We start from the raw sequence: 22958 nt of genomic DNA, 5'->3' as shown, positions 1-22958 counted from the left end.
ACACCTGAATGAAACTTAGTGTCATAATTTCTTAGTTATGTGATCCTGGGCTAATTATGAAACCTCTTCAAGGCTCAGTTGTATTTATCAGTAAAGTTCTTTGAAAGATCATCTATTTTGAGTGGCTATAGAAATCTGAAAATTAGTCAGATTTTTAAGATTTTTTTTTGAGAGAGATTTTTGTTATAGGGCGCATGCACTCACCAGAAAGAGAGAGAGAGACAGAGAGACAGAAAGCAAGAAATCACCGCCCGCCCCCCCCAGGGGGGATGGCCACACTGCAATTCCCTCTCCTCCATTCTCTTCTCGGGATCTTGGGCACGCACGCACACGTGCTTTGCATGAGTTTAAGCCCCCGGGTCCAGGACTTGAACCGCAGTCAACTACATGGGAGTCCAGCGACACAGCCATTATGCCAACTGCTGGTCCCAGATTTTTAAGATCTTTAACAGAATGCCTAACCCAAAGAAAGTTCTAATCTGGCATTGTCCTTAGGGGTTAGGGTAACAGTCATTGTTAGATCTATAGTTTTGTCTCTTGAGTGACTGAAGCACAATCATACCACAATTATTATATGAAAACAGAGAAGGATAGGAGTAGTATTTTTGTTAGCATGTGTGAACATTTATGTTTATATAAACATAAATGTAAAAGTTTATCAGTCTATAAATTTTGCCTACTTTGGACTGGAAATGAGATTGATAATAATATATTTTTATATTTGGAAGTCTAAATGACTCTCTTTTTTAATCTTAATTTTATTAAACTTTTCAAAAAGAAAATTTATATTTTTAAAGGACCTAATGGAATATGTTCAAATCAAAATTTTGATAGTAGGTGAAAAAATTGATAGGAGAAAGGATAACTAAATCTCTTGATGTTTATAAAATGTCTGTCGAGAGATTGCAGTAGAGATGGAACAGTTAACATAGAGCTCGCGTAAGTCTTGAATGAACCTAGACATTTCCTCTATTTTTGCCAAGAGTTGTAACACTAGTTTCTAAATTTTGATGCTCCTTTTGCAAGCTTGGGGAGTCTGAGAAGGAAATGTCTTCCTCTAGTCAGAAATACTGAAAAAGGAAACTGGGTGTTCTTAGGGCTCAGTGGTAGGTAACATCAATGAATGGACGAATTGGGAAAGTCAAACTGTCTTTAAGAAGAATTTAGCTTAAACGGGACAACAAGGGGTGGAGAGGGAGATAGAGAAGGAGAGATTTACCTGGGAGCAATTTTCTCACCTTCGGCAATCTTCAAAGTGAGTACAGGTCATTCTCTGCGTGTTAGGGGTGGAAGGTTACTGAGATATAGAAAATAGAGTTTAATTGCATGAATTGCTTCTCTATGTTCCTTGGGGAAGAGAACAATTTGTGGTAGTTTAAAATCTCTAGTTTGGTGTGGAAATAGCAAAACGGAAGGGGCTTGTAATATCATAAAAAAGGAATTTAAAATCTTCTGACACGTTAACCAACCCATCTGAGAAATCATGGGATAAGGGAGTTACCACATACTAGTTTTTCCCCATTTTAAAAAATATTCTCCTTCATTTCTGTCAAATTAGCAAATCATAAAGAGGACAAGTTTTTTTTTTAAAGAATTATTTATTTAATTTTATTTTTTCATTCGTTTATTTTAATTTGACCAGAGAGAGAGACAGAGAAAGACAGAGAGAGAGACAGAGAGAGAAAGCAAGCCACCAGGTCCAGGACTCCAACTGTGGGTAGCCATGTGGGAGTGTCCAGCACCATGCCACAGAGATTTACCTGGGAGCAATTTTCTCACCTTCGGCAATCTTCAAAGTGAGTACAGGTCATTCTCTGCGTGTTAGGGGTGGAAGGTTACTGAGATATAGAAAATAGAGTTTAATTGCATGAATTGCTTCTCTATGTTCCTTGGGGAAGAGAACAATTTGTGGTAGTTTAAAATCTCTAGTTTGGTGTGGAAATAGCAAAACGGAAGGGGCTTGTAATATCATAAAAAAGGAATTTAAAATCTTCTGACACGTTAACCAACCCATCTGAGAAATCATGGGATAAGGGAGTTACCACATACTAGTTTTTCCCCATTTTAAAAAATATTCTCCTTCATTTCTGTCAAATTAGCAAATCATAAAGAGGACAAGTTTTTTTTTTAAAGAATTATTTATTTAATTTTATTTTTTCATTCGTTTATTTTAATTTGACCAGAGAGAGAGACAGAGAAAGACAGAGAGAGAGACAGAGAGAGAAAGCAAGCCACCAGGTCCAGGACTCCAACTGTGGGTAGCCATGTGGGAGTGTCCAGCACCATGCCACCTGCTGGTCCCAAAATGACCAATTTTTACTTATCTAAAATCCTGTCTATTCTGGTGGTTATGTCAGGCCCATAGACATGTAACTGGAACATTTTATATATTCACATTGGGCTGCTGTCCAAGAACCCAATCCTGACATGCCTCTCTATCGTCTATGGAAGTCCATGAATTTTCGGTGCTCTTTCAGCTTTAATTAGCATTGAACTATGTTCAGTACTTAAAATATTTCATCTATTGTTTTGGTCTCCTGAAAGTAGATCCTTTGTAAGTATACAGTTGCATGGCAGAGTGTTATAATACAGATACTTTCCTTCATGCGTGAGATCACCAGACCCATCCCCAACAACTGCTCTGGGTCCCAATTTTCCTACCAGTTTACCTAAAAATAGATGAATTAAAAGCCTGTCTTGTTCCTCAAATCCCATGGGAGTAATTGCGAGGAATCAGTAAACAAAATAACATTTGTGATTGCACTGGGCTAAAAAATTTAGCCAGCTCGTAGGCATGTATTACCGTATTTTCTTTTTCAAAACCGTATTTTCCTGGCACTATGAAATTACATGAGAGAAAATCTAGGACTAGTTCTGTGTTCACATTTTAAATATAGTGTCCAGGATGACTCTGTTTAAATCTTCTGAGGTCTGGCTCTACCTGCTCCTTTTCCACTGTAATTAAATCACCGAGGCAATTAGTTCTTAGGCAGATATGCACCGTAGGACAATTCACTGGTACTGTAGGACAGTAGTCATATCCTCTAGGAGGATGGTAAATAAAACATGGAATAAAACTGTTCTGAAATCCCGGCCAAGATAAATATAAACCTTGGCAGAGAGGAAGAGCCATCCAAGTTTGCAAGAACTGGGTATAAAATGGTGAGATCATACGTATATGCCTTTTGAACCACTTCCTCATTCTTACCCATGAGTTCATGGTAAAAGTGTGGGCTATTTAGGCACCTGTCCCATCTTTGCCTTTACTACCTATGTGAACACAGGCAAGTTAAATATTGTCTTGAGACTTAGATACATATCTGTAAAATAATAATCATGCATACAGATATGAGGATTAAAACCCCTGTCGTGTTTGCACAATGTCTGCCATGTAATAACATCTTTATTCAGTGCTTACCATTTTTCTTTTCTTTTTTCTTTTCTTTTCTTTTCTTTTCTTTTCTTTTCTTTTCTTTTCATTTTTTGGAGAGGTTTTTGCTATAGGGCATGTGCACTTGCCAGAAAGACAGAGAGAGACAGAGAGACAGAAAGCAAGAAATCACCCCCCAGGGGGGATGGCCACGCTGCAATCCCTTCCCCTCTATTGTCCTCTCAGGATCTTGGGCACGCACGCACATGCACAACGGGAGTTTAAGCCATCAGGTCTGGGACTTGAACTGCGGTCAACTACATGGGAGTCCAACGACATAGCCATTATGCCAACTGCTGGTAACCCCCAGTTTTCTTTTTGATAATGAGATCTTAGATATAGATAGTCTCTTTGCTCTTTAAGGGTGCCTATTTCTTTTTTCTTTTTTTTGGAGAGGTTTTCACTATAGGGCATGTGCGCTCGCCAGACAGTCAGAGACATAGAGACAGAAAGCAAGAAATCGCCCCCCAGGGGGGATGGTCATGCCACAATCCCTTCTCCTCCATTCTCCTCTTGAGATCTTGGGCATGCACGCACATGTGCCCGGCGTGAGTTTTAAGCCACCGGGTCCAGGACGCGAACCGCAATCGACTACGTGGGAGTCCAGCAACATAGCCATTACACTAACTGCTGGTTCCCTAAGGGTGTCTATTTCTATACACCCTCTGCGATAGTAATGCATCCAGGAAATGAGTGCTAACAAAGAAATAGAGGCAACCCAGGCAGCAATTACAAAAAACAGGAGCAGCTCACCACGTAGCATACATACAAAACACCCACCATGCAGCTTATCAGCTGAGCATGAAGAATGAGAAGTCAGAAGCCAAGAAGAACCCCAAGCTGGGAGAAAACCCCAGATATCCAGACTGTAAACTTACTCTTGGAAATCAAAGACAGATGTGCATTAGCCCTTCACATTCTCCTAAACATCCTCTTCAAATTCTGCTTCTTTCAGATACGTATTTTTTTTATTTCCAGGATTTACAGATATAGCTTTTGTTGCTGCCTTTCAGTTCCTAGGAAGTTGCTTCATAAATAAGTAAATAAAAACTATATGCCCTTGTATTTTCTTATTGGTAAGATTCTAAGTGAGGGAAAAGGAAAAAAAAAAAAAAAGCCCAGACGAATGTAATTATTTACTCAGGTGTGAAATTAGCAATCATTAACCAGAGCCTGCAGAGGTAGGAGCAGAGATCTGGACTTCTTTGGTGCCTACAATGTGGATAGATGGTTGTGTACACAAAGCAGATATTACTTGTTGCAGAAACTCAAGGAGGCTCTTGCATTTAGTGAATCCCAAATCCCTTTTCAATACAGTTGGATAAACAAGATGCTTAGACTTAAATTCGCCTAGAAAGGCCCATGATGAAACAGCCACTGTAGCCACTTGAGAAGCTGCACTGTCCTCTCTGCTGGTTGCCTTGTAAGCTGCATCCTTCAGAGCCATGGAAGCACGTGGCAACCGGAGCGTGCTATACTACACAACGATGGCAACTTCCTGATGCTCAGGGAAAACGGGGTTTTGATGAACCTTTGCAAGAAATCCCCACCCTGTTTAAGAATATGGGACTTGCACTCTTTAGGAAAGTAACAATCCTTCTTTCCTCTTTTCAAATATATAGATGCATTAGATGTTCCAGAAGTAAGGGTGTCTCTTTTCTGTCTTTCCTTCCTTCCTTTTTTCTTCCTTCTTCATTTGTCCTCCTTCCCTCTTTCTTTCTCTTTTCCCTTTCCTGTTCTCTCTTCCCCTCCCCACCCCTCCATTACCCTCCGTTCCCCACCCCTTCTCACCCCCTTCTTCCCTTTTCTTCCCTTTTTCCCATTCCCTCCTTCTTTATTCTTCCTTCTTTTTCTCCCTTCTCCTCTGTACAACAGCTCTTTTTTATTGTGGAGAACTTTCATAAAACAAGTGATCTGGGTTTTAGGAGCTCTATTTAAAAGAACACAGTGCTCTTTTGTTGCTGCTGGGAACATGAGACCAATTTTTTTTTTTCTCACTTTCATGCCAATGTCGAACTGCCTTAATTAAAAATAATCATTCTCATATGATGGTTTATTTATCACATGGCCATTTGCATAGAAAAAGGAAAGAAATCACAGGAGGAGGAGGCAGAGGGGAGCAGCGCTGCACTAAGCTACGTCTAATACATGAGGGCATTCTACGGAAATAAGATCAATAATTTAAATCTTCGTCATTCCTCAGCTAAAACAATACACTTGGTCAGTAACGATGGATCTGTTTCTCCATCATGTTTTCAGTTTCCGACATGGTAAAATATCTCCTCTTAACTTTCTCTGTAACTTGTTCAGGGCTTTGGCCTTTTTATGCATTCTCATCGTTACTCTTTGAGACATTTCTTCATTAGTGACCCCTATTTTACTTCGAATGGGCCCTCTTCATCCCTTATTTTTCTCATCTTAGAAAGTTTTCCCAAAATAAAATTTGCTCTGTTGCTTTATTTTTTTCCCCAACTTTATTGAGCTATATTTAAGAAATTATGATCTTAAGGCATCTAATGTGATGGCTCGATATACAGTAATTTGGTAAAATAATTACAATACAGTTAGTTAACACCTTTATCACCTCATCTGGATATCCCTTGCTTTTGGTTTTGTTTCATGTTGTGGTGATAACATTGAATACATTTCAAGCATATAGTTTAGAGCTATTAACTATAGACACCAAAAATGCTACCTGTTCATTTTAAATTTTATAGAAACAATGAAGAAAATTAGTGTGAAAAATTGAATATTATTTAGTATTTTATCATCTGTATGTACTAACTCTTAAGCTTTGGTAAACACTCAGGTCTTCTTGTTTCTGTCTTTGTCCAGCTATCTGTCTATCTAGCATCTCTCTCTCTCTGTTAGTAATATCATGAACACTTTTATGTGATAAATATTTAACTATCCCCCCTCCCCTTTTTTGCTAGAAGGCATGTGCACTCACTGGAGAGAGACAGAGAGAGAAACAGGGAAAGTGAGAAAGTACCCCTCAACACACTCCAAAAGGGGATGGTTATCCTGTAATCCTTTCTCCATTTCTCCTTTTGGAATTTTGGGCACACATGTACATGAACCTGGTGTGTTTCTCAAGCCACTGGGCTTGGGATTTGCAGCTTTTGCCATATGAGAACCAGCTGCCTTAACCACTAAGCCACTGGCTGGCACTAACTGCTTGATTTTAAGTGACTGCACATAAACTTTAAAAGGATGTATCTTAATTAGGGGTCTAGGTTGCTTAAAAATTTTTACCAGGGCATATTGGGTCATCAGAAAAGTCATGGCATATTTTTCTGTGTCATGACTTTTCCAACAACTCAATATTATGTGTTGGTAACATTGGCATCAATTCTTAAATTCGTAAACAAGCTAGTAATTCCAACAGGCAATGAAAACTAAGTAGATAACTCTTATTATTGTACATAAGGAGAACTTTCAATTGCATCGTGAATTACAGGAATCTGCAAAAATTTTCTTTTATCTCCTGAGAAATGTATTAATACAGTTTTGATATTTGCTTAGAGGGAAATACATCTTTCTAAAAACACTACTTACAGATAATAATTGCAAATGTGAGGGATGAAGTAGTTTTGTTTTTGTTGCTAATCAAGGTTTTGGAAAGGGTGCAGAATTTATTTCGTAGTCAAGTGTAACAGGAGTCATTTCCTCAAGTGTCAGAAGGAAGGTCTTAGAGCATCAGTCATTTGGCTTATATTTCCTTAGTTGAAGGTAGTTGTTTAAACTGAGGGTCTAATTCATTTATTCAACAAATAACGTGTCAATGATCTGCCTGTGCCAGGTATGAATAACCCTTGTAATTTATCTTCAAAGTTCTCGTGGTCTTTGAGGAGAATGATAGTGGGGAGGGTAGGTAGTGATTGCTGCTTAGAAAACTGTAGGGTGGCATCATTCAGAATGGGAAACTCCATGGGCCAGCAAGTGGCATGAAGGTGAGGTGCTGGATCACACACAGCCAACTGTGTGGTTCTAGTCCTACACCTGGTGATGTGAAGATCTTGCCAGGCATGTATGTGTACATGCCCTAAATCCTGAGAGATTAGAAGAGAAGAGATTGCAGCATGGCCATTACCCTTTAGTGGGTGCTTTTTCACCTTCTCTGTTTCACTCTCTCTCTCTGGCAAATATAGAGCATATACCCTGTAGCAAAAAAAGAAAAGAAAAAAAAAAGGAAGAAGAAAAATAATAATAATGGGAAGTTCTGCTGGCTTTGAGCATGTGCATTCTAGTCTGGGAACTCTTTTTGGCTCCTCACTTAGGACGTTTTGCTCAAGTTCCAAAACATATCTTGGAAATCTGTATTTTTAGGGTAGGTTGAAAGTCACCCTTTGATGTGCTAATTGGAAATGGACAGGAAAACTGAAAAGAGAAGGGCTGGCAAAGCCTAGTCCTGAGGGGAGAGAATAAGATCCCAGCCAACTTCTCTCCTTCTCGCCCCTCCGGAGTATGATCCACACTGGCAGACATGCCATCATGGAGGTGGGAAGTGTCATATCAAGCTAGTGTCAAATGCGGCAATCCGATCGCACGCTATGATGACTCCACACTTCGGTTAGAAGATATTTTTACATAATTGTTACAGCACTATAGTGTATGTCCATTTTTATTGACATGAAGAAAGAACAGGAGTGAGAGTCTTTCTGTCCAGTGGTCTTATCCAAGCTTCTAGAACTTTTACATGCCTTAAAAATCACCCGGAGGTCTTGTCAAAATGTAAACTTGTATTTATTATGTCTGGGGTAGGGCCTGAGATTCTGCATTTCTGAAAGACTTGTAGGTTGCTAGTTCATAGAGTGCACTTTTGGGAACGAGGATCTGAGATGTCTTCATGCCAATGAGAATTTGCCTTTTGTAACTTTGTCTATTTGTTTGCAGCTATAGTGATGGTTCTAAATAGCATGAGTGTCAGCTGGAGTGCCCGGATCCAGATTTTCCTAACCTTTTGCAAGCTCACAGCAATTCTGATAATTATAGTCCCTGGAGTTATGCAGCTAATTAAAGGTATGGACTGAAAAGTAAATGCTTTTTAAACTACGTATCTGCTTTTGGTCTCCTCTAGCACTAACTTTCGCTTGTCCTAGCAGAATCCTTAATTAGTCTCTGCTAGTGGAACTTAAACTCTATACTGTCATCTAATTGATTTGAAAGCTGCTACTTTGGGGGTAAGTACATATTTACAGTTGAATGGCAGCGAGAGGATTAAGATGGCCAAGCAACAAAATAAGGTGTCAGTGAATTCTCTTAGTATAAAGTGGAGTAAAAACTCAAAAGTTTTTTTTTTTAAACTGTCATTTAGTTTTAACTAGAAATAAATATATCCTTTTACTGTTACTTTAAATTGTTCAATAATAATAATAATAAAGATGAAAAAGAAATCTGAAGATAATGGAAGATGATCAATAGTTCTTTTACTTTCCATTTATTATTTCTTTTTCTTTGAGAGTGGTATCTTCAAAAGGGGAGTCAGAGATGGGAATAACATTTTTGAAAGCCAAATATTCTATGATAATAAAAGTAGTTATAGGGCCAGCTGTTTGCATTGTGGGTAAGGCACTGAGTCCCATATGTCCAACCGTGTGGTTTGAGTCCTGTAGCCTGTGGCTTGAAAAAACACACCATGTGTTTTTCCATCCCAAGAGGAGAATTAGAGAAGAATTATTGTGTGGTCACCTGATGCGGATGGGGGTATTTCTCACGTTCCCTCTCTTCTCCCATCTCTTTCTCTCTCTGGTGAGTGCACATGCACAATAGCTACTTTATTTATTTATTTATTTATTTATTTATTTTTAAGTAAAAGCTTCATTTTATTGTTAGGTTAGTTTTCATGTACAATTTGGATTTCTGCAGACATGTAATATTTTCTAGGATTCTTTGCCTTATAGAGAGTTTACAATTCGAGAAAAGAAATTGGAGGGTGATGTCGCTTTGTATTTTGGTTGTTTTAGGGAAGAAGACACATGCATTTGTTTGGATTCAGTAGACATTTCTGGAAAAGAAAGGGATCCACATGAGTTATTTAATTAGAAACGAGCAGTAGAGTAGGAAATAAATGGGAACGTGAAAAGAAATGATGAAGGAGTGATATATAACTTGGGCATCTTAAATATTTAATGTTTACATTGAAATCATCTGTTCCAAGAGAGGGAATTTATAGAGAAATTTAATGGCGTTGGAGGAGAATAATTACTCAAGGCAAAAGGAAATGCCAAAGTACAGCAAAATCATCTCTGCTGGTGGAGGCATTAAACAATAACAAACACTGAAAGATCAGTCGCTCTGTAGCTGGGAAAGGGTGGCTGCTGTTGACCATTAAATAAGCCTAGTAGGGGATCTTAGAGCCCTGCTGGCAAAGGCTTTCATCAAATCCAGCAACCTTGCCAACTCAGAATAAACACCACGAAGATTTTGAACAGGAGAGCTTGCACTGAAGAGAAGACCATGAGCTTGCTCTTCAGATAAATGTGAAATTCATCTTGGCCTCCACAGAGCTGGCCTTTTTCTGATCTAGCTTACTCATTAGAAATGGAGGCAAAGTACTCTGCTTTTGTAAGAGCTTCCTTTTCCAGCCTAACTCTTTAGTCTTCTGTAAGATGTCTCTTTAGCATTTAGGAAGTACAGAGACCCTGAGTCATGGTCCCCTTTTCAGTCCTAGTTTAGATTCTAAAGATGATATGCTGCTACACTAGTCTTTGAAATTAAAACTTGTTTTCTGGTTGTTTTTTTCCTTTTCATTGTTATGTAAGACTAGTCAATCTTTTGTTTTATATATTCCTATGAAGTGATAGTCAGTTGACCAAAAGTTATTGTATTACAAATTCCTTGAGAGCAGAGGTCAGGATATAGCTCTTAGATCTTTCTCAGGAATTACAACAAAATGACTTTTGATCTCAGTGTTTGATATACCCAGGCTTCTTTATAGATTTTACCCAACAGAGACATTCCCTGAGACTATTACTAATGTTTAAGGTAAATTTCTAATATCTTGAGAGCATTCTTAAGTATTTTTACGCTATTCACTATAAAGTTGTGATTCCCCTTATTTCTAAAACGATCGCATATTTTTCACATTTTTCTGAAATTCAAGGACGAGAAAGACTTTGCTAATGCAGACTGTTCATTTATCTCTAATCAGATATGGATATAGATGTATGTTATGTATTCATTCATGAGGATTTATTGAACTGTCCTTTGAACATACTGGCTTTCATCTTCCTGAGACCTCTGTTATACAGGCAAAATATTCCTGAAGTTTAGACATGAAATGCTTCTCTTTTGTAATGCTCTCCAAATGGCACTTACTTTTGAAGATCTGTGCTGGTAACCTAGTCTTTGCATAGTTGAGGTTTCTTTTATTGCCTATTCAGTGCTATACTCTGAGGAATATTCTCTCTCTCTCTCTCTTTTTAAAATAATTATTTATTTAATTTTATTTATCACTATTATTATTTTTTAATTTGCTGCAGGGCATGTGTACTCATCAAAGAGAGACAGAAAGAGACAGAGAGTGAGAGAGAAATTGAGAAACCAAGTTGCCAGGTCTGAGACTCGAACTGTGGTCGCCCATGTGGGAGTCCAGTGTCTTAACCACCATGCCACCTGCTGGTCCCAGAATAAACACAATGAAGATTTTGAGCAATACAGCTTACACTGAAGAGAAGACATGAGGTTGCTGTTCAGATAAATGTGAAATTCATCTTGGCCTCCACAGAGCTGGTCTTCTCTGATTCTAGCTTATTCATTAGGAGTGGAGACAAAGCACTCTGTTTTGCTAGAGCTTCTTTTCCCAGCCTAACTCATTAGGCTTCTGTAAAATCTCTTTATGCTGAAGAGAGCATCGAACACTATAAAACAATATTTAACATGCTTTGAGCTAAAATCTAGTATTTATACTTCTCTTTTATAAGGACACAGAAATTTTTCAGTAAAATGGTGACTTCTGAATTCACAATATCATTTTAAAAAAATAAACTAAATTTCTTCAAAATTGGCCTCTAATCTCAAATACATAAATACGTATGCTATGTCTGGGCAATATGAGCAAAAGCGTGCCTTGACTTTGAGGAGAGGGTATCTTATATATGTCATCTACATCCATCCCTCTTCTGTTTATTTATATGAAGACCAATTTTGCAACAAAGTCACTTTTCCCACCTGAGTAATCATTTTGTTATTATCTTTGTGAAACAGAGTCCTCCCCCACCCACGTTTGACTATTGGATGACTAAAATCAATCTGAATTTCTAGTTTTTTAAACTATTCTAAAGCTATTCAAGAAAAAGGCCTATTGTAATTCATAAAATAGAAAAAAAAATGTAATGACAGTATTCAATCTGCATATTGATGCAAAATTTGTTGAAGACTATTTATTCTAGAGTTCAATATAATTTCTTTTCATTTCTAAAAGGAAACTGTGCCATTTGCTAGGAGCATGTCAGTGGACTTTCCCTGTTAGGAGATAGTAACTATTTTTCTTTTCATTTTTTTCTTTTTTTTAGAGAGAGATTTTTGCTATGAGCATTGCCAGAGAGACAGAAACAGAAAACAAGAAATCACCCCTTGGAAGGGGATGGCCACGACATAATCCCTTCTCCTTTACTCTCCTCTTGGAATTCTGGGCACACACATACACACGTTCCTAGAGTGAGTTTTAAGCCACCAGATCTGGGACTCGAACTGCGGTCCACTATGCAAGAGTTCAGCTATGTAACTGTTACACCATCTGCTGGTTCTGATAATAACTATTTTCAACGTTGAGGGTTGTGTGGTCCCTATGGCAATGAATAAACTCAGAATGTAGTAAGGGTGAAATCAGGCATAGACAATACTGCAGTGCAGGTGCAGCCGTGCTCAAATAAAACTTTATTTACAAAAAGGGCTCCTTGGTCAGGATGGCAGATTTGTTCTGCAGGGTTTTCCAACCCTGTTCTAGAAGTTAGGTGTCTAATGAACTACAAAAGATAATCAGAAAGCAGGAAGTTAAGTGATGTGGGAAGGTGGTTATGGGGAGTCTTGCTACCTCCTCATTGAAGATAGACCCTTGGATATTTCTTTGCATTTCTTGCCAAATGATATATTATCATCACCTTAAGAATTCTATCACACTGTTAAAATGATAGTTTACAGAAAAATACCATAGTCCTTTTTTCATGGTCAAGGTGGAGACAAACTCAAATTAAGGATTATTCTTTAAATGTCATTTTCATCTTCTCTATAGATTTATTAAAAAATCTGAAATAGTATTAGTGACAGTCAATATACTTTTTTTTAAAGAGTTATTTTATTTAACTTTACTTATTTATTTATTTATTTATTTTAATTTGACCAGAGAGGGTCAGAGTGAGAGAGTAAGTGAGAAAGCAAGATCCGGGACTCAAGCCACCATTGGCCAGGTGGGAGTCCAGTGCCTTTAACCACCATGCCACCTGCTGGCCCTGTCAGTATACTTTTCAAACACTCTCTAAAATGGGTATGGTGATGTTACTAAAGCTGGCTATGAAGAGAGAGTAAGAAATCTGGGGCTAAAACAGCATAGTTCTCCCTTCTCCCCCCACCTCCACCCCCACGTTTGTGGTTAAAGAGTAAATAATAACCAATTCTTTGAAAAGTCTTAAAATCTTTCCGTTCTAATCACAGGGCAAACACAGCACTTTAAAGATGCCTTTTCTGGAAGAGATGCAAGTCTTATGGGGTTGCCCCTGGCATTTTATTATGGAATGTATGCATATGCTGGCTGGTAAGTTGTTATCTCCAGAATTGGTGGTTTGTGTCGTCTATTAACTCTCTTGAGCATTAATAATTAACTCACTTTGATTACATGCCAAGAAAGGTGATAGGCCATTTTGAGTGGCCACAATCCCATCTAGTATGCTTTACTTGAAATGAGAAATATGACCGGGACCCTTCTGCCAGGCCTATTGCTATGCACATGGCCATGCAAACATACTCAGATTTCCAGTCAAGGTAAGCATTAGATTTAGCTCCTGCCATCACAAACAAACCCTACGTCTTAGATATACACTTACATATACGTATCTGTCAGGACACAGTAGAGCCATAAAGTACTAAAGATTAGTACCTTGTTGATTAGAAAGTCTTTCAGTTGAATTGCCAAGAATATTTACATATAGTGATTAATTGATTTGTTCCCTCTTCCCTCAAGAAGAAATAGTTCAGATACAGACATAAGTAAGACATTCCCAGGTGGTAAAATGGTACTCTGAACTCAGGGAAGGGGAAAACAACATAATGAAATAAATCTGTCACATTGGAAAGGACCTCACAGGTTCCTTAAATTTTCTCAAACATCTGGAAACAAATATATGCAGTAAAGATGACTAAAGTCATGGTGCCTCGGATACATTTCCTTTAATGCAGATCCATTTGGGATATCTACTGGCCTGGTGAAGGCATTGAACACTTGTGTTTCTGGTGCTTCGTTGAGACACTTGAATAAGAATAATCATAGATGAATTTTCCTCGCTAAAAGGTAGTGACCTAGTAAGATTCCATGGAAGTGCTGTTGTAACAAAGCCCACCGTGTACAAAAGCGTTACTTAGACATCAAAATCAGTGTAGTAAGATTAACGTTCATGGCTTTGGAGTAAATTACGGAAATATTTCTTTCTAATTACTTATAGAACTAACAGTTATATAGTTTGTCCTGTGAGAATATTCTGTGAGCCTAAAATAATATCAGGAAACTATACTAGCTCAAAATTATGTAAACGCATTTCTAACACAAAACAGAGTTTTCTTTAGTTTCTTTAGTTTTTAGGATCTTGCCATCGAGTTAAACGAATGGAAGAGAAAGCTGTATTTCAAAATAAATGGAATAGGTACCCTATTCACTTCATCATATTATGAAAACATAGTATTAAAGGAGACATAGCAGTGTATAGGAACTTAACATCTTAACATGGCTCTGAAGTAACGTCGGTATGAAGGTTGTCCGAAGATTGCCGCTCTAAGATCACTGTAAAGTATGTGAACATTCCCAGAAGTTTTTATAGCCTTGTGTGTACGCGTTAGTTTTGAATCCCTCAGTATTTTTGAAGTCTTTTTATTTTTGTCCAAAGCACAATGAGGTGCTAGGCAGAGAAAAAGAACTGAGTGTGATCACAGGGTTAGAAGCAAAATCAACTATTCTAGGGCTATTCAGCCTGGATCAGAGCTCTATGCCCTGGGGCTACGGCCAAGCTGTGGGGAGGGTCACTGGAAGACGCCAGAGCAAAGTGGGGAGGTAGCAAACGCTTTCAGCTACAGCCAAGTGTGGGGAGCCCAGCGATACTCACCAGGAATGTGGAATGTGGAGATGGTCACAAGGGAGATTTGATTAATTCTGTTGAATGGAGTTTCTTTGGCCTGTGAGTACTGTGCATCTGTTCCCACGAAATCTTAAATTGTTCTACTCTCCCCACTCCTCCACTACCTAGCTGTGAATATTCAGGTCACCTGCCTCACGGAGAGCCAATTTTCTTTATTTCTGTGGGCTCTTGAAGGCCGAGAGAGTTCTTATACAAGGGACTATGTTCAGGATTTTTATTTGCCAGAGGGCACATGTGCTCACCGGAAAGGAAGAGAGACACAGAAAGGGGGAGGAAGAGGGAGGAAACACCCCCTAGCATGGCATGGTCATCCCACCACCCCTTCTCTACTTCTCCGTTTTCTCAGGATTTGGGGCACACATGCACACGTATCCAGAGTGTTTTTCGAGCCAGTGGGGTTGGGATTCAGACTGCAGTTGGTCATGTGGGATCCAGCTTCTCTCAGCCACTAGGCTATGAGGCTGGCCCAAGCACTTTTTTCTTTTTTTTTTTTGATTATCTAATTAATATTTATTTTATTGATGCTGATTTGAAAATGTGACTCTGATTACTGGGTAACAGGCATTTACAAGAACCTTCTATTTTTACCCATATAATCCTCACATCTATTTCCTGTTTTAAAGACCTAGGAACTGTTGATTTTCTTATATTCTGTTTTTTATTTTTTTAGCAATTATTTTATTTATTTAATTCCATTTGTTATTATTGCTTCTTTAATTTGACCAGAGAGAGAGAAAGGGAAAATGAGAAAGCAAGCTGCCAGGTCTGGGACTCAAACTGTGGCCGACCAAGTGGGAATCCAGCGCCCTTAACCACTGCGCTACCTGTCGGCTCCAGTTTCCTTATGTTCTTCAAAGGTCAATCACAGTACTGGAAAATAAGTCTAGGGTTTTAAATGGAACATTTTCAGAGACAAGTGGCATATGTAGGGGACAGATAAGTAACCGTGTTTCAGTGACACATTGTGCCTGAATGCTGCTTTGTGAAGAGGTGGAAATAATCTGGTTGCTAGTCAGTGCCCATCGGTCTTAGAAAAAGTGGGCTGTGTTGGTTTGGCATTCCAGAGGAAAAGTTATTATCTGGATGTACATGGAACAAGGTGACGGCTAGAATTTCCAGAAGGGGGCCTTCATTCACCTTCCAAATGTGACCCCTGCTTTCCTGACATCTTTCATCTTTCATGATATAATTTTTTGGAGAGGTTTTTGCTATAGGGCATGTGCGCTCACCAGGAAGACAGAGAGAGAGACAGAGAGACAGAAAGCGAGAAATCACCCCCCAGAGGGGATGGCCATGCTGCAATCCCTTCTCATCCATTCTCCTCTCGGGATCCTAGGCACACACACACACGCCTGGCGTAAGTTTAAGCTACCAGGTCCAGGACTCGAACCGTGGTCTGCTACATGGGAGTTCAGCGACATAGTTCCAAATGTGACCCCTGCTTTCCTGACATCTTTCATCTTTCATGATATAATTTTTTGGAGAGGTTTTTGCTATAGGGCATGTGCGCTCACCAGGAAGACAGAGAGAGAGACAGAGAGACAGAAAGCGAGAAATCACCCCCCAGAGGGGATGGCCATGCTGCAATCCCTTCTCATCCATTCTCCTCTCGGGATCCTAGGCACACACACACACGCCTGGCGTAAGTTTAAGCTACCAGGTCCAGGACTCGAACCGTGGTCTGCTACATGGGAGTTCAGCGACATAGCCATTACGCTAACTGCTGGTCCCCCTTTCATGATATAATTACAAGACTGGCTTGTAGAATTATAAATGGGGGGCTGTAACTGAGCCACCACTCCCTATGCCGCTGTGACAATGCGAGACAAAAGCATAACAAAACAAATACATGATAGGGGTATTGCAAGCGAGTGAGACAGCCTGGGAGAATCTAAGTCAACAGCAACAAGACCACTATCATCCTGGGACCTTACCGTTGGCAGTTCAACTCCCGGGAGTGGCATAGGAAAAAGAGACCACCAAACCTTGGGGAATCTGAATAGAGTAGACGTTGGTCCTGAGCATCCTTTCTAGAATGATGAAAACTCCTCACAAAATCAGGATTAAAAGAAATCATCCGAGCCAGGTCACTGAGTTTGGGTGAGAACAACTTCAGGCCGACATCTGTGTGCAGAGAACTACACCTGCCAGTCCTTCTTGTGGCCCTGGGGAACTCAACCAATTTCAGTCCCATATCCTGATCTGAAGTTGGCTATTGCTTGATGGGATTTTTTAAACCGTGTGATAGAAAATTGTTTGCAGTGTCTTTTTTGCTCTCTCTTAAAATCTTATCCTCGATGGATTTCGTCTTTTGAAAAGACCTGCTGGGATTATTTTGTACCATTGTGTCGAATCTACTCTAAAGAATAAGCTTCTTTTTAACATAATTCACATAGTTGGCTATTGGAATAAATTGCTGGTGCTGCAGTGGCTGGTAGGCACAATCAGGAAGAAGCTGGAACAATAGATTCTGTGAACGTCTCCAGAGGCCTTGAACAGATGTAAACCAAGGAGAATACTATGGACTTGTTGTTGGAGACTAGGAGAGCATGAAGGTGGATTTCCCTGAGGAAGCGAATGTTTGGACTAAAATAAGCTTTCTCCTTCCTACTCCCCAGCCCTGCCCCAAGTCCTTGCTTTTTCTCTATTCTCTGGAGCTATGGTAAATATTTGAAACTGTATTCTTTGTTCATTAATATTTCCTTTCTTGCTTTAATATTGTTAGAGAAGATCAGTGTCTAAAACAACTAAGAAGGCACAAACTATTTTTGACATGAGGAGCCTAGAAATATTTATTAGTATTTTTTTTTAAGTTGTCTTGTTTTTTGTCCCCCATTTTCTTCCCATATTTCCTTTTGCCTCAGGCTTCTAACAAACACATCAAATTCCTCTTGGAGTGCGTATTCCAGATATAGTACTGATTGTGGCTCGCTTTCCTGGTATAAGCACAATCTCTATTTTTAGAGACTTACTTTCTAGTTATTAAAAATAAAATCCTTGACTGCTGTCTTTTCAGATCACCTTTATTACCACTGTTCACTTCGCTTTTCAAATGTTGCTATGTAAAACATAGCCCTTAAAATAGACACCTGAGCCTTGAACACAACTGCCTACTTAGGAACTAAATGAGATTTTATAAAGATGAAGGAAGATTTTCTCATCTTTGTTTCAGGCTTAAGATACTTTAAATATATTAAAGTCTAATGGGCCAATTCATATTACAGCTATTTGGTTTTATATTCTTTAAAGTTTATTTATTTCTTCCAAAAGGAAGAGAGAGAGAAAAAAGAGATGCCCAATAGGATCGTTCCTGCCACCATCCAGATAGAGTAGCAGTCAGCTCGGAACCATGGGTGTGTTACTCAGGCCTACGGTGCTCAGGAAGGTCTTAGAAGACGGACCCTAGACCTTTCCCAAGTGGGTCCAGTTGCATTTCCGTTGTGCCATGACTTGGCACAGTTTGGTTTTCCATCGTACAGAATTTGTTCTCGTAGACTGGTGCATCTGTGTTCTTATGGAAAAGATTAGTTTTGCCTTCTAGGGAGTAATAAAATAATGGGAGGGTTTAATGAACATATGACTTATTTATTCTGTGAAAAATTTTCTCAGCATACACAATAGAGAAATAGAAACGTCTTTGCTGTTGTATGTGCAGAGGATCCTTTAGCTCTCCCATTTCCATGATGCAGTTCTGTATGCAGTCCTTTGAGATGAAGTCCACCTCAGCCTTACACCATGGACCCTGAAGAGAGAACTAGTGAGGTGATGAAAGGGTCTCCTGTAGTCCCCTGGAGAAAGGTCAGGAAGGCCAGGTGGGAGGCATTTGCTTGGTAATCACAAAGGAAAGAGAAAGAAAGAAAGAAAGAAAGAGAGAAAGAGAGAAAGGAAGAAAGAAAAAGAGAAAGGAAGAAAGAAAGAGAGAAAGGAAGAAAGAGAGAAAGAGAGAAAGAGAAAATGAAATCTGAATTTCCCTAGCACCCTGACATTTGAGGTAATATTTGCAATCCTGGGACCAGCAGATGGCATAATAGTTACGTTGCTGGATTCGCATGTATTTGACTGCAGTTTGAGTCTCAGACCTGGTGGCTTAAGACTCACGCCAGGCATGTATTTGTGCATGCCCAAGAAATCAAGAGGAGAATGGAGAAGGGATTGTGGCATGGCCATCACCCCTGGGGATGATTTCTCACTTTCTGTCTCTCTGTCACTTTCTGTCTCTGGTGATTGCACATGCCCTATAGCAAAAATCTCTCTCTCAAAAAACAAAACCAAAAACTTTGCAATCCTATGGACCTTAGAAGAGAAATATTATGTACATAGAATGCTTCTTGTCAGATAAGAAATCCAGAGACATGTTCAGGACTTGGGAAATGTTCAAAATTTCCAGCTCTTTAGTTGTCAACGTAAGATATAATGACTAAAAATGTGTCAAAAATTAACTGCCTAAAACACAAAAAAGAGACATGGGGACTTCATAGTCTTGCGCTTGAGGTGGTTTTGGCTGCTTGCTGGTAAAGAGTGAACTGAAAGGAAGAAGTGTGAATATCATCTTTTAAACAACACCATTTTGGGTTCTGTCTTGTCTACTGTATTTATATCTAGGACGCCAATAACAGTTCCTTAAATCTGAGAAATGCTACTTTTGATGTGACAATGTGACTTGTCTCCATCACTAACATTTGGATTCCCAGAAGTCAAAGGCCATCTTGGGGGCTGGCAGGTGGTGTGGTGGTTGAGGCATTGGACTCCCACATGGCTGACCATGGTTTGAGTCCTAGATCTGGTGGCTTCCTTTCTCACTCTCCCTTTCTCTCTGTCTGTCTTTCTCTGGTCAAAATTGAAGAATAATGATAATAAATAAAACTAAAAATAAATAAGTCTTAAAAAAAAGTCATCTTGTACTTAAATTCTATTTGTGCTCCCTCTACCACACTTTTTTTCCCCTGTTTGTTGGTTTTGTGTTTTTTTCTTGTATTGCCAGAAGGCTTTTGCCCTTGCCAGAGAGACAGAGAAGAAGAGGGAGAGAGTACTGCCCACCTCCTAATGGGACATGACCATGCTGTAATCCCTTCTCCTCCATTTCTCCATCCTGCTGGGATGTGAGGCATACATGCACATATGGACCTAATGTGTTTTTCAAGCCACTGGGCAGAATTTAAACTGTGGTTGGTCATGTGGGATTCAGCTCCTTTAACCACTAGGCCACGGGGCTGACCCCCTCTGCCATATTTTGTGTTGCAGAATACTAAATTGTTGCTCTTGTTTTTGTGCATAACCACTCCACCACGCTTCTGTGTTATATTCAGTCTGAAACGTCCCCATATCACCTCCTCAGGGCTAAAGGTCAACCATACTTGAAGGCTCAACTTGGGTGATCCCTTGTCTAGAAAAACCCCTCACCTACCAGGGTGTAGTAGAGCTCCCTTCTGGCTCTGGTGCTTGCTCTGGCACTGCCTGGCCCATGGTAGCACACCAGTCTCGGGGCCATTCTCTGAACTCTGAGCTCCTTGCAGAAAGTGATTATGAACTTTTCCTCTTTCATAGCATCAGCGTTTGACATATGGTAAGCACTCCACAGATATGGCTTAGTAGAAAAATGGCATGTGTGAGGTTTTGGTCATTGCATATTTCCATCTCAAAGTTTTCATAATTCTGAATTCAATTTTAAATATCTAAAGTTATATCTCGTACAGTAATTGTGGAATATATTCACACGGTGTAAATCTTTGCTGTATTTTCAGGTTTTACCTCAATTTTGTTACTGAAGAAGTAGAAAACCCTGAAAAGTAAGTAGCTATGTTTACTCTGAAATGTTTATAGGGAATAAAACTTAAGATGATTTAGTTGAAGTAGTAGACCTGAAGAAGAATTCCAGATGGGTTAGTCAACTTCATCCTCTTCCTCCTTTGAGGCAGAAAATATTTATTTTATTTCGTCAGAACTTATATGGAAGTAACTCAATTGTATATATTTGCTTGCAGTACTAAATCACGTTATAATTTAAATGCAGAGAAGGAGAAAGCAATGCTGTAGAAACCTATCCTACATAAACCTATGAGAGAATTCAGCATGGACTCTCAGGTCCCCTAAGTGTACCACATGTTGTGAACTCAAAAAGTTGACTATGTCTATAACTCATGTAAATTATCTTATAATTATGTAATTAAAGAAAGTAATTCAGAAACCAGCAGGTGGTGTAGTGGCTAGTGTGCTGGCCTGTCACACGGCGGACCATGGCTTAAGCCCTGAACCTGGCGAGTTGAAAATTACACTGCTATGGTTTAGTGTGTGTGTGTGTGTGTGTGTGTGTGTGTGTGTGTCCAAACTCTTGAGAGGAGAAAGGAGAAGGGATCATCCCCCAGGGGCTGATTTCTCTCTTTCACTCTCTGTGTCTTTCCTATGAGTGCATGAGAGCTATGGCAAAAAACTTGAGAGAGAGAGAGAGAGAGAGAGAGAGAGAGAGAGAGAGAGAGGCAAATAATGGATACTTATGAAATACCTGAAGAATGTTATAGGAACTTATAAATTTTAGAAGCTAGATAATTGCTTTTAGTTTTCCTTCTTAGACAACACTTTTGATGAGTTGATTCGACAATGATTTATGTAATACTTCTTTTTGTAAAGAATTATTTATTTAATATTATTTATTTATTCATTCATTTATTTTAATTTGACTCTAGAGAGAGAGATACAGAGAAAGAGAGAGAGGGAAAGTAAGAAAGCAAGTCACCAGGTCTGGGACTCAAACCATGGTTGGTCATGTGGGAGTGTCCAGCACCTTAACCACCATGCCACCTGCTGATCCTCGATTTATGTAATATTTCTAAAGTGGACTTAGAAGTATGACTTATTTAAAAATTTGTGTGTGCACATTTGACTTTGTACAGAAATTCATGGGCAAAAAGAGGGGAAAAGTTAAGAACTATGGTGTAAAATATAGACTCACCTATGAAGTTATTTGATTCATCCGAATTTATTGAGAAGCCATGATGTTTAATCTGTTATGATAGGTGCATCTTACATGATGAATAAGGCATGTCTTCGAGTACTTTATTGTCTAGTCAATGAGTCAAATGTGTAAACAAATACCCCATTTGGCAAGGAGGAAAGGCAGGAATACTCTAAGGAGATAAGAAGGCGTTGCTTATAGAGTCTAAAATGATGAGTAAGTGTTCCCTAGGTAAATATAGGACACACACACACACACACACACACACACACACACATAATCTTCCAGGAAAAGAACAAGCACAAAGGTGAGTCAGTGTGAAATACCCTGGACATGAGAGAATTTGCCTAGGGGTTGACTGTTCAAATTGAGATAGACTAAGAAAATCTGGCACCAGGTATATTGGGAGATAGTAAGTCCATTATATCAAACTCCCATGGATGTCAGAGTAAAACACACAAGCTAACAATTGAGATTACAACAATGTTTCATAGTATTTGATTCAACTCTTATGCAAATCAATATGTAATTTAAAGATGGGGAAAGCTATTTTATTAAGAAATATGAGCAAATCATGTCAGTATTGTCATATTTATAACTGGAATTACAGGTAGAGGACATGTAATTACCCAGAACTTGTTCTTTCTAGCATTACTTAGAAATCATAGCTACCTTCTGACTCCAAAGCCATTGATTATAGTGATAAATAAATTGTCCTGTCCTTTTAGTTTTTGAAATAATTAGTGTTTAACTAGCAAGGTAGAGAAAAAAAGACAGCTCTTACTACACTTAATATGAAATATTTACTGAATTTCCATTATGTGAAAGAAATTATGGTGGTTTATGAGTGTGTTTTTTAAGTCTCAAAAATTTTGCAGAGACCAATTACTAAAATTTAATATCAAAGAATATTTCTTATCAAAAATGACAAATGGTAGGTGTGTGGACATGACCTGTAACATTTTACTGTATAGTAAATTGCTGGTGTGTAGTTCATATTCTCTCATGATGTTATTGAGCAGTTTAAGAATAGATTTTATTTGCCATAGATACAGTAGTGCCAATGTATATGTAGTATATGTTTAAATTATTTATGCCGTTATTATCTCAACTTGAATTTCTGATGCAGCTCACTGGAGTGCTGTGCCAGTCAAAGATTGTCTCTTTTCTTTAATGGCCTTAGTTTCACACACTGATAATGTCTATGATTCAGTGTTTATAAATATTAAGGAAC

The 22958-nt window shown here is 38.9% G+C and overlaps 1 protein-coding gene across 2 annotated transcripts in view; it reads left to right on the top strand.

The window, feature by feature from the left end:
- Positions 1-22958, top strand: part of SLC7A11 (solute carrier family 7 member 11) — a 91480-nt gene that overhangs the window by 12960 nt on the left and 55562 nt on the right. For both annotated transcript variants that reach the window (XM_014586312.2, XM_006144617.3), the window contains 3 exons: positions 8327-8452; positions 13085-13184; positions 20517-20561. In XM_014586312.2, coding sequence (XP_014441798.1) covers positions 8327-8452; positions 13085-13184; positions 20517-20561 — 271 coding nt within the window. The remainder of the gene's footprint in view (positions 1-8326; positions 8453-13084; positions 13185-20516; positions 20562-22958) is intronic.

Source organism: Tupaia chinensis, unplaced genomic scaffold, assembly GCF_000334495.1.
Source record: "Tupaia chinensis unplaced genomic scaffold, TupChi_1.0 Scaffold000127_1, whole genome shotgun sequence".
Classification (NCBI taxonomy): domain Eukaryota; kingdom Metazoa; phylum Chordata; class Mammalia; order Scandentia; family Tupaiidae; genus Tupaia; species Tupaia belangeri.
Note: the sequence above shows the minus strand (reverse complement) of the source record. Positions and strands in the feature narration are given on the sequence as shown.